The sequence below is a fragment of the Cotesia glomerata genome, linkage group LG1, assembly GCF_020080835.1.
Source record: "Cotesia glomerata isolate CgM1 linkage group LG1, MPM_Cglom_v2.3, whole genome shotgun sequence".
NCBI lineage: Eukaryota > Metazoa > Arthropoda > Insecta > Hymenoptera > Braconidae > Cotesia > Cotesia glomerata.
In genome coordinates, this window is record NC_058158.1 from 34,485,926 (window position 1) to 34,499,495 (window position 13,570).

Below are 13,570 nucleotides of genomic sequence, written 5' to 3' on the forward strand. Positions count from 1 at the left end.
TTCATAAAAATATTTGCAATAATTTATAGGTTTTCAATCATTGAAAGCTTTTTAAATCCTTAAAATAAAAATGCAACGAAATTTGAAGTTAATCAATAGTCAAAACTTGCAAAAAAATGGGACACAATTCCTTATTGGTTGAACATTAGGCTCGCGCGTAGCGCGCTATAAAAAAAACTAAAATACTATTAAATGCTAAAAAAAATCGATGTTTCCCGAAAAAAACATCGATGTATATCGCCCATTCCTAAGAGCGGTTATAGTTTCAAACCGACTTGTCTTTTTTTTTTTTTTTTTTTTTTTTTTAAAAGGAGTTTTATTTTTAAAATTTTTAACATTTGTATATAAATAAGTAATAAAGTCCTTAATTAAAAAACTTAATCTATAATATTTAAATATTAGAATTCTAGTATTCTAGAAATACTAGAATTCTAGTATGAATTGACATCAATGATGTGATTAACAACTTACTATTATTGAAAAAATATAAAATTTTTCTTAGATATTATTGATTTTCTCTTATCGTAATTAATTAAATTATTAAATTTGGTAATTTGGATATTTGGTGCAATGGAAAAATTTAAAATGATAAAAAAACCATCGCTACATTAATTTGCCTTCTCAAGGCTGTGTGAGACGAGGGGAATGGAATCAGGAGGGGAGTATTAGGAAGGGCCAAGGGAATAGGATATAAATATTTACAGATATTTACAATATATACAAAAATCTACGTTTGCATTTCATTTTTTCTCATTAATTTTTTTCGTGAACATAATAAACTGTAAAGGCTTTTTTTTAGTGGTTTCTAATTCAGAATTTTTTGCCTTTTAGTACAATACCAATATTAATAGGGCTTTACAGTAATATATATAAGTTATTTGATGAAAATATACGGTGTCTCAGCGACACTAGTGTAATTTTATTATTTGTTTAAAAAATGCGGGGGAGTTGAGCTTTTTTATTATTATTTTCGTAATCTACGGATTTTTTTACATAAAATAGAACAATAAAATTCCACTAGCAAGTTAGTTTCTACAACGGGTAAAAGTAAAGTCATTTGACTATGTCTTTGAAGTAGCCGAGCGGTTAAATGAGCTTATCAGGTATTAAGAAATATCATTTATGTTATCCTCTATGAGAGCCCGTATGGGCCAGGTAGACAATTTATTTTTCATATAATCTGCATTGAAAATGTGAGTTTCAATGCCTGTTGAGCCAACCGAAACTAGACAATTTCAGACCAATGCGACTGTGCCGGGCAGGTATCAATTATTTCTTCCCGGCGGACAGAAAATGACGATTTTATACGTGACTGAATAAAGTAGTCAGTACTTGTCTCGGATAGTTTAACTGGTAGAGCCCTTGGCGCGTAACCGAGAGATCTGGGTTCGATTCCCAGTCTGGGCAGTCTGATTATTTTTTCAATTACGGAAAAATTCCCACTGAGTAGGTCCCCCCTTTCCCCTATCCGTTCTTTCCCAACTCCCTTAAAATTTGCTTTAATATGGCTGGTGAAGTTGCAGCTTTATTTTCAATCCTATCAATTGTTTGTTTATTTTATACCTTTATAATTGTCATTCTAACCGTTAACTGTATTGACATATCATAATTCTGTTATTAAGCATAAATAAGAATGATAAAAGAAAACTTGTCAATTTACGAATAATGTTTGGTAAAAAATAAACTATTACTTTCTATTTTATTATAAGTTTCATAATAAAATGGTATTTTCGCTGTTCGTCTGAAACTATCTAGTTCTGGTTGGCTCCAGACATTGAAACTAGCATTTTTAATGCAACTTATATGAAAAATATAATGTGTGACGCGGGATGAAACACGATTTCAGACCGAGTGATGCCAGTCCTCGCTTCGCTCGGGCAGGCAACTTCACTCTGGTCTGAAATCGTTTTGTTTCATCCCTAGTCACACAATATACTATTAAGTAACAGGTCTTACGTTTATACCTGTGTATTATGTTTATATCTATGTATCAATGATTTAAATAAATAAACGCTTGAATAAAAAAAGCGGTTAAATGCGTTGATCCGTTCGTGCAGCTGAAGGGGCAAGGCGCGGGTTCGATTCCCCCGCGGTGCAAAAGATTTTTCCGTCCGCTCTAGCTTGCTATCTAGGCTAGAGTGAGCGAAGGGTCTATCTTTGGTGACCTGTATCTGCTGACATTTCAGCCAGCAGAATTGTATTAGTATTCATTTCATTTTTTCGTCCAAAGACGTCAAAAAGATATCGATGAGAAATAACGCGGAAAAATCTTTTACACCGCTGGGAATCGACGAACCCGCGTGTCTTGCCACTTGAGGTGCACGAACGGATCAACGTATTGAACCGCTCGGTCAACCTCGAAGAGAGCTAATAAAAGCCAGTAACTGTTGCAATTGATTTTTTCAAATTTTTTGATTTTTCACCAATGCTTAGAATATTATTATTTATTATTTAAATAGTTGAAAAATTTCAAATAGTTAAGTTTTATAAATATTATTAAGAATATACTTCTTTTTTCAGTTCTTGATTTTTGTAAAGAGCATCATATGATGACAATACAAAAATTAAAAATTATATTAGCGAATAAGTTATTATAAGGATATTATTATTTGAAAATGTATAAGAGAATATTTATAAAATAAAGTCCTTTTTCAAAACCAAAAAAAAAAAAAAAAAAAAAAGAGCTGGCAAAGATTGTGGTTATATTCAACGTGTGATTATAACAAAAACATTTTAAAATAATTTTTAACAAGCTGTAAAAAAAAAATTAAACAAATATTTTTTAAAAATTAAATTGCACTTACAGTTTTTCAAGTTTTTTACAAATTAAAATTTTCTTTTATTTTTTTGAAATAACTTTTTTAATAAAAACAAAATCCTAAAAATTTATAGATGTCGGCTAACTTAATTTTCATTAAAAATTGTATTTTCAAAAAACGTGCCACACGCAAAGAAGAGAGAGGGAGATATTTGAGAGAAAGAAAAAGAATAAACATAACCTCAAATTTCATGTAATTACTCCAACCTAAACATTTGTTTATTTACATGTGGTTGTCAATAAGTTTGTACCGGTGAAATTTATTTATTTTTTCTTAATCTCATATTTATTTAATTGATAATGGAGGACATTAATATACGACAAGCTTTTCTTAAGCTTAAGCCGATCTGTGATTGTTTAATGAAAGAACCGACAATTAAAAATGCTATTGACGTTGAAAATTGTGTAAAAAATTTACCAGTTTCAGTAATACAAAATCTTAATGAATATATTTTATTCCCAGTTATAATTCATTTACAAAATAATATAAGGTAATTATTTTTATTATAAAAATTCATATTTAAATATTATTTTTAATTAATCTACTATAATTTTTTATGACATTAAAGTCAGCAGTTACTTAACCATTTTTTTATTTTTTTTTTAATAAGTCGATTTTTTCCAAAAAATTATTTTTAAAAGATTGAAAGTTTTATTTTTTAAAATTTCTACATGTCAATTTTTTCTTCTACTTTTTATTTGCCACAATTTATTTGTTAAAAAAAATTCTTAAAATTATCAAAAATCTGCTAAATTAATTTTTATTAATTTTTTTCTTTTTCAGCAAAGATGTCAAATTACATTTGATGTATATTGTCAAATCAGTAATTACCAAATTACGATTTTACAAACTTGAATTTTTTAATAAACTTTATGTATGTTTTATTATTTCTATTTATGATTCTACACAGAGCAATTTAGGTAAGATATTAATTTTTAATTGACAAAAAGTGTATTTGACAAACTTTCAAATTTTCTGTCATTTAAATTAGAAAAAAAATTTTTAATATTCACAATATTTATTTTTCAGTAATTCAGTCACATGAAGAACTAAAAGAATGTGTTGTCGATTGTTTAAAATATTTGATTGTCAATACGTCGCTTGACGTAATAGAAGAATTTTACACACGTGAAAATGCAGCGAAAATCAGCCAAAGTATTTATACTTGTTTATCAATAGCAGTAACTGAAAAATCATCTTCTTTACGGTAGTCAATTAAAACCATTGATTTAATTTATTTTTTTACAAAAATATTAATATTTAAAATTACCTTTTAAATAGAATTGCTGCCTTGGAAGCACTTATAGCTCTCTCCTATGTCCACGACAGTGTCGATGCCTCAGAAGTCGTTTTACGTAATGACGTAGCGAATATTATAATGTTATTTCTACCCGGTATTGTCAAAAAACTACAAGAAATTTATCAAGGAAGCGATGTTCAGCATCATAAAGTCACGCTGGTAATTTTTAATTCATTTATTTAGATTTAGATTACATTTATTTGTTAGTTCAGGTCTAAGTAATATAAATTTCTAAGAACCAAAATCAGGATATAGTAGACCAAAAAAATTTATGTTTTTCTTTTTATTTATTTCAATTTACAACGTTTCGTCAGCTTAATTCTGACTTCCTCAGGTAACCTTGAAATATTTAACATGTGTTTTTGTTAAATTAGATATTTAGATTACTTTATTTATGCCAAGGCCTAACGGCTAGATGGCAATATTTGAGATACAAATAAAATAACATGTTAATAAAATACATAATTGATATTACAAAATTGATATTAAAAACACTGTAATAATAAAGTTACAATTCATTTAATAATGGGTTACTAACAACTATTTTTATATTTTTAAATTTGGTACCATTAATTAGAATTTAAACAACTTATAAACGAAGTATAATTTAACATTTTGTTATAATAACTAATATCACAGAATTAATAATTATAATAGATATTTAATAAAATTAGCTAAAGATGACTCTAAATATAAATCGATAAAATTGTAGATTTACAACATGATTTATTAATTAGATTTTAGATTTATCTGATAAGTTCACATGATATGCTTACATCCAATACATCAATTTTTATTTTGAATATATCATATTCAAGCATCTAAGTTTAACTTATTTATTTATTTAAAAATAATTCTTAAAATTTTCTACAAAAAAATTATTTTAGATGGCAGTAAGAGCATTGGGACGTATTGTAGCACTGGTAATGGAGGATTTAGTGAAAACTACCGAAGTATCATCTCTCCCAGCTTTACCTCAAGTGTCAAGCTCTACATCAGACCCCCTGGGTATCCAATTAAACCAGGAAGGTCGTCAGGGTATGGAGAAACATATAAAAACAGTAGTGCGTAATCAAGAATGGTTAGATGCAGCTGCTGATAAACTCCAAGCTCCAATGCGTGACTTGATAAATTTAACAAAACATTCTCACTATAAAGTAAGAAAAGAATTAGCTTTATCAGTAATTTTACTACTAACTAAATGTCCAAGTAACCTGCGCCAAAGTTTTGCAGAGCTAACTGAAATTTTAATAACCCTATCAGAAGATGATGTTCCAGAAGTACGAGATCTAGCAAACTCATTGCTGAGTCAAGTTAACAATATTGTCACTCAATATAAAATGAAATCAATTGTTGAAACTCTAGAAGAAAGGTTTTACAAGCTTCTAACAAAGTTACCGCGAATCATCCGCCGATCAGACGATGCAGCGCAATTGTCGTACCTGAACCAGCTGGCTGGTTACTTGAGACTTCTCGGAAAAGAACGTCTTCCTCAAATAATGATTTCCATCGCTCATTTAAGACGTTTGATTTTGTCCCTTGTCTACGTAGCTGAGCTTGACTGCAGTGATGTGACAATTCTTGAAGAAAATCAGCTGCGGACAATCGAAGATGTTGTTGACTCGCGCCAGTCTTGGAAGAAGTTCAAATTTATTCGTGACTCGACAACAGAAGACAAATTGATTCTCATTTGTAGTTTACTGAGTAGTCTAGGAGAATTGTCAATTTTAGTCAATAGTATCTTCGAACTCATTACCGACATGCCTCACTATCGTAAAGAACTGACTCTGCTGCTAAACTGGATGCTTAAATCAGCTCACGAAGCTCCGGTGTCTCTCCTACGGCAAGTCGTAGATTATTACACGGATCCCGAGCTTTGGTACTTGCCGATCCAAGATGAAAGTACTTCACTTCGTCAACTGCAATACAATGTCGTGGAGTCTTGCTTATTGACAGAAGGTCTGGGGATTGTAGCGACGGTACTAAAGGAGGATTATCATCAATTTCTTTTAAAGACTCTGTACTTAGTAATTGAAAGAGCGGGAAGCGGTCACGGGATGATAAGTCTCGTGGGTCTTCAGACTCTTGATTATATTGCTAATGCTCAAGGAAGGAAGAGTATTACTGATTTAATTCGCGAAAATGTAGACTATATTTCTTACCACGTTACCATTAAATTAAGAAGGGTTGAAAAAAATCCTGGGGTGCTGAATGTCGTTGCTGTTGTCATGAAGTACAGTACTATGGACGTGCTGCCTTGTCTGAAAGAAATTGTCGAAGATGCTTTGGCTCAACTGGGGGCCAATTTTCAGAAGTCAAATATTTATTCACTGCTCAAAGTGCTCTACACATTTACTGTTTGTTTGAAACAATTGTTGGGTATTAGCGAAAGTGTAAAAAAGAAAGAAGAAGAAAAAGAGATAAATGTCGCTGAGAAGGTGATAGAAAATTTATTAGAGCACTGTGAATCAAAAAAAGTGTCCGAAGATTTTGAGAATGATGAACTGGGTGGCGGTCCTGAGGATATTTTAAAAGATATTGAGAATAGAGAGGATGAAAATCCAGATTATAATTCTACGGAAGAAAATAGAGAGCCTCCAATGCATATTAAAATTATTGAGAGTATAATGAAACAGTGTTTACACTTCCTGCCGTCTAAAGACATGGCCAAGCTTTTGCTGAGCATGCAAACACTTCAGGAAGGTATTTTTATTCTTAAAGATTGGACGGATCAACTTCTGCCTATTGTACACGAAATTTGGCATCCTCTGGTGGATCGATTTCAGGATTCCAATATACTTATTATAAATACCGCCTGGCAATTGCTTTTCACTCTTGCTCAGGTGTCTGAAGACTTCATTAGAAGTCGCACGCTCAAACAAGTGTCTCCAGGTCTAGCAAAATTTTTAAACGATTCTGCTAAAGATAGTTATAAAAAAGATTCTAGGAACGGATATAAATTTACCCAGAAATTTAAATTACAAAGATTACTTCTTATGCAAATGGGACCCGTGACACGGTATCTAAAACTCCAAGAACCGGATCTATGGAAGTTGGTTACTATCACCGAGCCTTATCTTGACTGCTATCAGCAACCTGAATTGCAGGAATGTTGTGTTAATTTGTACAAAGAGATTGCTGATTTAAATGGGGATGTTGTTTGGGTCAAGTGTATCAGTCTCTGGCACTCACATGTGAGTAAGGTTTCTCCGGATGAAGGTTTTAGCGTCGATTTAGAGTTGGAAAAATTTAATGATAGTAGTAATAAATATGTTAAGAATTTAAAAACAATATTTAGGTATATTGATGAGAAGGTGAGAATGGTTGACAGATAGATGAGTGTTTAAATAATATTAATTGTACAGTGATTAGATTAAAAATGTTGTTTTTTTATAATACCATGTACAGTGTAAAAAATTAAATTCATTAAATCATAATTATTTGATTTTATTAACGTAGAAAACTAACGATTGGTCTTTTAGGTCCCAGTGATTTTTCTTTTTTTAGAACGTCCATTAATGATTCATTTAATTTTTTTCCTATTGCAATTCCAGTCTGAAAAATTAATTATTTTAAATTATCAATCGAAATTTGGTAATTATTTACAAGTGAAAATTTAAAATTTCTGTGAAAAATTGAAAAAAACTCAGTTTGACATCAATTTTTTTTTTAAATTCTTTGTTTTTAAATTTAGATTGCAAAAAAAAATAACAATAAGCTTGAAAACAATGAGAATAAAAGTTATTTAAGATTGTTTGCAAAAATAACAATTTTTTGAACTTTCAAAGGTGATTTTATAATTGAAATATTAATTTTTTAATATTTTCACTTTCATCACCATAAATCCGCCGTCAAAACGAAGAATTTAAAAAAAAAAAAAGATGATGATTCATCAATTTTTTATGGCCAAAAATTGGGTTGACCCCACTTGTAAATAATTACCCAAAATTTTTTTTATTTTATAAAAATTGTTAAAAATTATGAACTACCTGCAGAGTTTTTATAAACGTAGCTGGTTGAAGGCTTCCGTATCCTGTTTTTACAACTGACGTGATTTCCCCTGAAGGAATTACTGATAAAACCACACTAGCTGCTGCACAAGCTTCTTCTTCAGCTATGGGGTCTACAATACAGTTATCACCTATCTAAAAAATATTAAATTTGATCAGTAAATTAAATATCAACTAATTGACTATAAGTGAATGAAAATGAATCAGTGTTTGATAGATTACTTTGCATAATGTGACGAGTACTGGAAAAGATTCAACATTCAAAGTGACGCAGTCAAATGGATCATCAGAGACTTGCAGGTCAGCTTCTCCACCATCCAATGTTGCAGCCGTCACTCTTGGAATCTCCGTGTTAAATAAAGCAGCTTTTACTGCAGCTCCAATAGCGTCATATAAATTTCCACCACACTGTAAAATCTATTTACAAGAAAAGAATTGATTATGATAGTTATAATTATTTTTAATGATTAAATAAAATTATTTTTAAAAATAAAACTTACCAAAACGTCAACGTACATTTTCCAGCATTTTTTGTGGGGTAATATTGACAAAAATTTAAGATTAAATGTTTTTCGTGACTGGTAAGCGTTTGCAAGAACATTGCTGATCTCTGTAGCTAAATCGTCTCCGCCTTTACCTTCAAACTCCGGGGCTGCATTAGCAGAACTTTAATAAAACAGTTAATTAATTAATTAATGAGGACTTACTTATGATTTTATCGAGCAATGAGAATTATGAAACTAAAATTTTTATTTTATTTATTAATTGAATTAGCAATAAAAAAATATTTTTAAAAAATTGCACGTATAGTTTTTCAAATTTTTAGCATGTCGAATTTTTCTTTTAATTTTTTTGTAATAATTTTACTAATAAAAAAAAATTCTGAAAATTGTCAGCTGTCTGCTAATTTTATTTTAATTGAGAATTAAGTTGGCTGACATTCAAAAATTTGTAGAATTTTTGTTATTGAAAAAATTATTACAAAAAAAATTTTTTTTTTAATTTTCATTTGTAAAAAACTTGAAAAACTATAAGTGCATTTTTTTAAAAATATTTTTTAGTTTTAATTTAATAAATTAAAATAATTAAAAAAGTCAAAAACGTCGGCTAACTTTAATATTATTATTGAGCAACGTACCAATCAACGAAGAACTCTAGTTTCCCCTCATAAGGCCTATCGGGAAATGGAGTATCCACTTCAACCTTGACACCTACGAGGACATCAGTATTCCCAATTCTTAACCGCGCTGATCCATTTGTTTGTGGCATTAATTTTGTCTCAATCTCAATTGATCGGTATTCACATTGACGACGTCCATCTATCCTCAAATCTGCCTGTTATGTACAAGAAAATAAATCTCACAATAAAACAAATAATATAGTAATAAAAAATTATTCTTACATCTACACCATGAAGAATAAATGTCTTTTCAGCTAAACTTAATGGATTTTCCATCTTTTTATTAAATGTTGAAATTAAATTATTGTTAATAAAAAATAATTAGCTCACACTTGGACACTTATTTGTGTATACACACTAAGGTTATGTTTACAACACGTGTTTTTTTAATAATCATAATAATAATCATAAACGTTTGAGTGTTTTAATCAACCCAGGTGTCTCTAGTTGTTGGTTTATTTATTCTTGCTTTAGTAACAAGAAACCAAGTGTCATTAAAAATTACAGATATCAATAATAATAATAACAACAACAACAACAATATATATGATGTATACCAATGCAAAGTTGTCCTAATTGTCAGTAAATATTTTACAAATAAAAAATAATTGTTAAATGGTATGTAAAATAAATATAATTATTTTTTATGACACTGAAGTTGACAGACGTTAGAAATTTTTTTAGAACTTTATAGCAATGAAATTAAAGTGAAAATAATTTAATAAAAAAATTCCACATGTGACAATTAAACAAAATTATTAGTGGGAAATTTTAGAAGTATTTTTTTAATTATTAATTTGTTATAAAAATTAAAAAAAATTGATAGGTGTCAGCTGATGGCATTCAAGTTAGCAGTCTTGACCATTTTTTAATTTTATTTAACAAAAAAAATTATTTAAAAAAAATTGCATTTTTAATTTTTTTTTTGATTTCTACATGTCAATTTTTTTAATAATTTTATTCTGGTCATAATTTATTTGTAACAAAAATTATCAAATATCTGCTAAATTAATTTTCATCAGCTAATGACATTAAAGTTAGCCGTTACTTGACAATTTTTTAATTTTATTTAATAAAAAAATTTGTTCCAAAAAATTATTAAAAAAAAATTGCATTTTTAATTTTCTTTAATTTCTACATGTCAATTTTTAAATAATTTTTTTCTTGTCATAATTTATTTGTTACAAAAATTAAAAAAATTATCAAATATCTGATAAATTAATTTTCATTAAAGTTAGTAGTCTTGACCATTTTTTAATTTTTTTTTAACAAACAAATTTGATTTGAGAAATTATTTTTAAAAAATTGCATTTTTAATTTTTTAAAATATCTACATGTCAATTTTGTTGTAAATTTTTTTTGCCATAATTTATTTGTTACAAAAATTAAAAAAATTATTAAATATCTGCTAAATTAATTTTCATTGTCAGCTGACTTCAGTATCATAATTTCTTAATTAAATGATTTAATTTTTCAGATTTTTATGAATTAATCTTGACTGTCTTGTAATTAAAATATCAACATGTCAAATTTAAAAGAACCAACAAATTTAATGGCTAAGTACCATATTATTAATAATAAATTAAAAAAACGTTTTATGAAAAATCCTAACTACCCAGAAATTAGCGAAGAATTCATCTCATTAGCAAAAGAATGTGAGCAGAACCAAGCTTGGCAGTATGCTGGTTTGTGTTATACAGCAGCATCAAGGTGCTATCGCATAATGGGAGTAACAACGTCTGAGATAAATTCATTGGTGCAAGCTGGAAGACAGTACTTGGTAGCCGAAAAACAGAATACGGACATTGGGTGTCCGTCTTTGGGTCAAGAGAATATTGTTGCAGCTACTAAATGCTTCCTCGATGCTGTAGAGCGGGTTCCTGATGCACCAGAGTTCAAAGTGCTCGTTTCTGAGTGTCTGAGAGAAGTTGCGTCCTATCAAAAAGGCACATCAGCCTGTGATCAGTTGCTGAAAAAATCCATCAGCATTTGTGCGACTGTGGAATCCTTCGACGCTTTGATAGTCAACAGTATAAAACAAGATAACTATGTTGAAGCTCTCAACGCGATTAATGAATTAATTAGTCTCATTGAAAGTACAGAGTCAAAGACGTTGACTCGCTATCGCCATTCTTTACACAACGCTGAAATCAATCGGCTTTTTTTGGTGTTAATTATGTATCCCACGTGTTTCAAGGTCCAACCGGTGCATAAAAAAATTCTGGATAATTATATTGCTAATGAAGAGAATACTAAAAATTGTCTCTGCTTGTGCGATGACGAATTTATTTTGTTCCAGTCGTTGATCTTGGCGTGTCAGTCTGAAGACATTGAAGCTATTTTAGATTTAGAAACAGAATTGTGGGATTATTTAAATGCTTATCAGAAAGATCTTTTGAGAGTACTTGTTCGAATTATAACTAATGAGTAAATTTATTTACATAGATAAATTTTATTTTATTATTTTTTATACTAAAAAAATATTTAATATTCAAAATTATTGATGTCCTGTAAATAATTAAAAATTACATTTAAATATGAGGTAAAGTACCCAGTAGTTGAACAGGTTTCAAAGTAAAACGTATTTGACCCTACTTTTAATATATAAAGATGTAATTTTTAGTTCAAATTAGTGATTTTCATGAAAATATAAACAATTTTGAATTAATTGAAGCGCAAAGTAACAAAAATAATTGAATATTTATATTTTCACAACGTTTTTAAGATAGACTATGAAAGGAGCAGTAGTTGCTAACTAATAAAATATATGGCAAGAGGCACAGCAAAAATTTTTAACGTTTTATTGAAATATCAAAAGAATTATAACATCTTATTGTTTAATATTAAAAATAATTCTATGAATATCTAATATGTTCATTTAAAAATGAGAAGTATTTTTATTTAATTTTTTATTAATGACAAAGCAAATTTTCAATTATAAATCAAAAAAATTTAATTCAAAACGTTCAATAATTTCTAACCACTAATTTTTAGCCATAAAACTTATTTAATTTACAGTAATTAATACAAATCACATTGTTGATCACTGGTCTATAAACCTATTAAAGATGAGAGTGCTGTTAAAATTATACGGCCCAAGCTTGCTCAAGTTCTGGGTATCGCTTTGAAAATTTAAAGATATAGTTAAACGCTAAAATTTAATATTAAAATTATAGTTTATGTCGATGCAAAAAAATGTATTATTTATAAAATACTATTTAATTGGGTAGTACAATTTTTTTTTACTTAAAATGGTGATATACCGTTTTTTTTTACTGATTGTTCGGTTTACGGTTTAGTACCTTTTTCATGAAAAAGATAGCATTTATCGGCTGTTCTCGACATGTCTTTTAAGTTAACAAAATTATAATTGTTTTAATTTATAATTGAAAAAACTAACAGAAATAAATTACTGTATCATTGAATAATTATAACATGCGTATATTACTCATAATAAATATACAAATTTTGCATTACAACAATTCGAAAAGTTTGTTCAAGTACTGGTCCCATTTTTATAAGTGTTCAAGTATCGGGTACTTTACTTTAATAAAAAAAAAAAATTAAGTAATATTATGTGTAAACAAAATAAATAAAAATTATGTTAAAAATTTATTAAAAAAATAATTTTATTTCTTATATAGCTATCCGTCATTACACTTTAATGTTAGCATTTATAATATTTTTTTTATGATAAATCAATAATTAATAATTATAATATAGAAAAAATTTGACAATGATTTGCATTTTAAATTACACTACTAAAAATATTTGATGATAAAAATATTTATAATTGAGTATATTATTTTATTTAACATTGCAATTAGGCATAATAGAAAAAATTATTTATTTTATTTTAGTTAATTATTAATACCATGTACATAATATACAATAGTCGTATGTAAATGATTATAAGCATTATTTAAAATGCATAACTACGAAAGTGTGTCGTGATAAATTATCAAAGGCAGTAGTCAATAATAAATTAAAAAAATATTCAATATTACATTATACCCGTAAACAACCAGGTATCATATTGTGATACAATAACTTTAAAGTTAAATAATTATAATTGTATCTTATGAGTAGTGAGTTTTAATAATTTGCATCTATAAATATTTATTATTGCCATGGGTATAATAAATAATAATCATTGTGGCTCTTACACATCACTCACAGATACCGATTAATAATTATAAAATTATTATAAGTCGCCATAATTAATTGTGCTATTACAATATTTACAGTGAATGTTTTTTGG

General features: G+C 28.2%; 3 protein-coding genes across 3 annotated transcripts; 2 read left to right on the plus strand and 1 right to left on the minus strand.

The window, feature by feature from the left end:
* The first annotated feature begins 2,966 nt into the window (after positions 1 to 2,966).
* On the plus strand, positions 2,967 to 7,602 carry LOC123274993 (TELO2-interacting protein 1 homolog). Its single transcript, XM_044742852.1, has 5 exons — positions 2,967 to 3,309; positions 3,603 to 3,739; positions 3,849 to 4,026; positions 4,101 to 4,278; positions 5,007 to 7,602. Exons 1-5 carry the CDS (start codon positions 3,119 to 3,121, stop codon positions 7,452 to 7,454), a joined length of 3,132 nt encoding a protein of 1,043 aa, XP_044598787.1. The 5' UTR covers positions 2,967 to 3,118; the 3' UTR covers positions 7,455 to 7,602.
* Positions 7,520 to 9,711, minus strand: LOC123275001 (exosome complex component RRP42). Its single transcript, XM_044742871.1, has 6 exons — positions 9,532 to 9,711; positions 9,268 to 9,464; positions 8,630 to 8,795; positions 8,352 to 8,546; positions 8,109 to 8,264; positions 7,520 to 7,674 (listed from the first exon to the last, which is right to left on the minus strand). Exons 1-6 carry the CDS (start codon positions 9,583 to 9,585, stop codon positions 7,570 to 7,572), a joined length of 873 nt encoding a protein of 290 aa, XP_044598806.1. The 5' UTR covers positions 9,586 to 9,711; the 3' UTR covers positions 7,520 to 7,569.
* A 73-nt stretch (positions 9,712 to 9,784) lies between these two features.
* Positions 9,785 to 11,795, plus strand: LOC123275000 (40-kDa huntingtin-associated protein-like). Its single transcript, XM_044742869.1, has 2 exons — positions 9,785 to 9,927; positions 10,787 to 11,795. The coding sequence occupies exon 2, from the start codon at positions 10,832 to 10,834 to the stop codon at positions 11,738 to 11,740; it is 909 nt and encodes a 302-aa protein (XP_044598804.1). The 5' UTR covers positions 9,785 to 9,927; positions 10,787 to 10,831; the 3' UTR covers positions 11,741 to 11,795.
* Positions 11,796 to 13,570: the final 1,775 nt, after the last annotated feature.

What these genes read in the sequence shown, in the direction of transcription:
- LOC123275001 (XM_044742871.1), bottom strand. Translation starts at nt 9,585, where the DNA reads ATGGAAAATCCATTAAGTTTAGCTGAAAAGACATTTATTCTTCATGGT. An exon ending in AAATGTACGTTGACGTTTTG is followed by an intron (nt 8,547 to 8,629) that starts GTAAGTTTTATT and finishes TCTTGTAAATAG; the next exon opens with ATTTTACAGTGTGGTGGAAA. An exon ending in TACTCGTCACATTATGCAAA is followed by an intron (nt 8,265 to 8,351) that starts GTAATCTATCAA and finishes AATATTTTTTAG; the next exon opens with ATAGGTGATAACTGTATTGT.
- LOC123275000 (XM_044742869.1), top strand. Translation starts at nt 10,832, where the DNA reads ATGTCAAATTTAAAAGAACCAACAAATTTAATGGCTAAGTACCATATT.
- LOC123274993 (XM_044742852.1), top strand. Translation starts at nt 3,119, where the DNA reads ATGGAGGACATTAATATACGACAAGCTTTTCTTAAGCTTAAGCCGATC. An exon ending in CATTTACAAAATAATATAAG is followed by an intron (nt 3,310 to 3,602) that starts GTAATTATTTTT and finishes TTTCTTTTTCAG; the next exon opens with CAAAGATGTCAAATTACATT. An exon ending in AGCATCATAAAGTCACGCTG is followed by an intron (nt 4,279 to 5,006) that starts GTAATTTTTAAT and finishes AAATTATTTTAG; the next exon opens with ATGGCAGTAAGAGCATTGGG.